Source organism: Morone saxatilis, unplaced genomic scaffold (assembly GCF_004916995.1).
Source record: "Morone saxatilis isolate NCDOM2014 unplaced genomic scaffold, NCSU_SB_2.0 Contig16, whole genome shotgun sequence".
NCBI classification, from domain to species: domain Eukaryota; kingdom Metazoa; phylum Chordata; class Actinopteri; family Moronidae; genus Morone; species Morone saxatilis.
Genome location: NW_023339718.1, coordinates 27724093 through 27727300, shown reverse-complemented (window position 1 = coordinate 27727300; position 3208 = coordinate 27724093). Strand labels below are relative to the sequence as shown.

General features: G+C 34.0%; 1 protein-coding gene across 1 annotated transcript in view; it reads left to right on the top strand.

Annotated features, from left to right (window-relative positions):
- npr3 (natriuretic peptide receptor 3) overlaps nucleotides 1-3149 on the top strand; it is a gene marked incomplete in the record, with an annotated part of 24422 nt that extends 21273 nt beyond the window's left edge. Inside the window, 1 exon segment of the mRNA XM_035657780.1 lies at nucleotides 773-3149. Coding sequence (XP_035513673.1) covers nucleotides 773-884 — 112 coding nt within the window.
- Nucleotides 3150-3208: the final 59 nt, after the last annotated feature.

The window sequence follows — 3208 nt, the reverse complement described above, 5'->3', positions numbered from 1 at the left end:
TTCTTAGAGACTCTTGTTTCCTTACCATTGTAATTTAGCATTACATTTTACACGAATCTTGGCAGTAAAATTGATCATTTGAATAATAGAATTTTACAATTTAGGTCTTGTTTTCATGAATTTGGCTGTCTATTCTGTTGTTTTCTTTAATCACCAACCTAAATGCTTAGAACTGTGGGTGCAGTGACACTGCAGTCCAGCATCTTATAATCACTTGAATCACACACCTGCTCTAGATTGTGGCATTCACGTTTTTCGTGCTTTCAGGGCCACCTCATATTCTTCTTCACACTTGAAGGGTAGGGTGAAGGGAGGGAGTTGCGATCTGCAACTACACCATTTGATGCCACTAAATCAAAAATCAAAAATACTCCAAATTTTTAAAATTAAAATACTTGAGCTGGAATGTAATTTAAAATACGTTTTTGATTTCCTGTAATATTTCGTTTCACTATCAGCCTGCTACATAGTCATATTCATGCACCTTGTATCTTGGTTCAAAAACACTGCAATTGTGGCTCCAGACAGGAATTATTGATAAGAGTATGGACCCCTTTTCTACCAAATTAGCTCTGGTTCTTGAACAGGTTATGTTCAGGATTCAATAACAGTCAACAATAAATAATGTAATTAGGAATAAACCTGAGTCCTGAATGAACTGTCCATAGCTGAGTAGGGTCAGCAAGAAACAATGATTTTATGATAACTGAAAGGTGTGAATATGAAAACAAACTGGTTTATTTTTCCTTTAATGTGATTCATTCCTCTGCAGGAAAAACTACAAGATTACCATTGAGCGCCGCACACAGAGTGAAGAGTGTGCCACTGGGAAGCACCGTCAGTTACGAGAGGATTCCATCAGATCAAACCTCTCAGCAGCATAATCTGCGGCAGCAAAAGTCCCTTTACAAGAATCACACATCTGATTGTGACCAAAGACTTTGCAATGGTTGTCAGTAGAGCCATGCTGTTAAAATGAGACATTTTGTGTTTGTATCCTTTTAATGTTTTGACTTATTGTAACTCAGGACAGTTGTAACAGTCACAAAGCACCACTTACTTGGATTTTCCTCTGTACAAAGGTATATGATTGTATTGGTGTATAGAAAGCTTTTGAACATAATATTTTGAAAAGGTTATATATATATTATATATATATAGCCGACCGCAATTTTAACTTGCAGATAATTGTAAAATACACACAATTAAAATCCACCAAAAACATTATGGAAAAGATACCTTCAGAGATATACCTTTTGTTTAACCAGGAACCATTATATCGCGGTCACTCACCACCAGAATCCATAGACAAAAACAGTAATGTTATGTTGCACATCATAAAAAGTGGACAGACACAAAATAAAATCCACCAAAACAGTCTTCATTAGTCTTTCCACTGTTCCAACAATCACCAGGTTTGGTCATGAGATGATAAAAACAGATGTTTCAGTAGCTATCCTCAAAGATTTAAATGCCTTAATGTGCACCTGTGGCCAGACAGGAGAAGTAAACAATGCTCGGGGATCAAAACAGGCAGAGGGAGTGTGACGTCAGTCTCTGCTCAGGATGCCTTCATTCGCATAGCAAAAAGTTGTTTGCTGCTATATTAATGTTCTAAATATCGTATATATAACTTTGAAAAAAAAAATGGTTTAATTTTTTTTAAATATTCATATGGTGGTTACCATGACTGTGAATGACTGAGAACAGACAGTGTATCTGACACTACATTGGCATGCACTAGTAGGGTGGCTGAGGCATTTAACAGGACAAACAGAGGCCTCATGTTTACAGGTGGTTTAACAGTAATGCCAGAGTAAAGCTTTGAGGAAATGATACAGCTAGAACTAACCGACTAAAAGGGGTGTAGGCTAGATCTTTATCTATAGGCTGTAAGCTACTGATATTAAGCTACTGATATTGTAAGGTTTTCAGCTAACATAACCTTACTGAGATCCAGCAGCCTCCATACAATTCCCAACTGAGCACATTGCTCTTAAAATGAGAAACACTGGGTCACATATCATCTTAAAAGTACACCTCTTCAACACCTTTAGATTGCCTCATTTACAGTATTACCTTTTTAAATTTGTCTATTTAATAAATTCAGTTGCTACCTGTGTAAGAAATTGTGGTACTACTTTCTGATAAGGCATATTTTGCAACGTATGCTTTATTAATGGTTAATAAATGAATTACTAATGCTTTATTGATCAGTAATAAGGCAGTAATAACAACAACTTGATTTGTTGTCGTTTTGGCTTAACTGCTAACCGTCGTTCCAGTGAATTAAAGGGAAATGACTTATTACAACTTAATACTTACTACAACCAATGGCCACAGACACAAAAATAGTAGTAAAACTAAGAATTATTCGAATAATAATTTCCTAAACAACCAATCAGGATATATTGAAAGTTACAGAAAATATGATAAAAAGTTATGTTTATAAAAATTACCAACTGAAGCTTTAGTGACTTATTAGATGCATACCTTAATAAATTATTTATTACCAAAGACATGAGGTCCAAATTATAAACCCCCTAAAAGTATTCCTTATCAGAAAGTGGAACTAAAACCATAACTAATTGTGATATTCATGATAGATCATTATATTTCTGTGTTATAAAGGCAGTGTGAGATGCTTTCCATAAACAGTAGTGACTGCATAAAAAAAAAGTATTCGTGACCTTTATTTTTTTTAGCTGTTGAACTCTTTGTCAGTGGGTTGCATTATTCATGCACTATTTAAAGACGAGGTTTTTATAGAAACAAAAGAAACACAGTGACCTTGGTAAAGAACCTCCCTAGCCTGTTGGTTCCATTTGTGTGTTGGTAAAATATTCTAAGTAAACAGATTATTGTATACAGTTTCAAAGCACCACATTAACTTGCTTTATTTAAAGTTCTGTATAATATCACTTTAATGACTTATAGTATCTGGTAGGGTATAGTGACTTTCCTACCACCTTAATATATTTAAATTATTTATAACTTCAAATGTTTTCTCCCAGTATTGAATTAATAGTGATTTTATTAAACTAAATTGTATTTGGTTCTTTTTATACCATCATTATCTTAAATATCACCCACACTTCTGTTGTAACAATTAGTTTTTTCTCATATGATTGACAGTAGGGACTGTTTGATTACATATACAACTCTAAAGCTGTTTTAGTGAATGAATTATCAGATTATGATATTGATT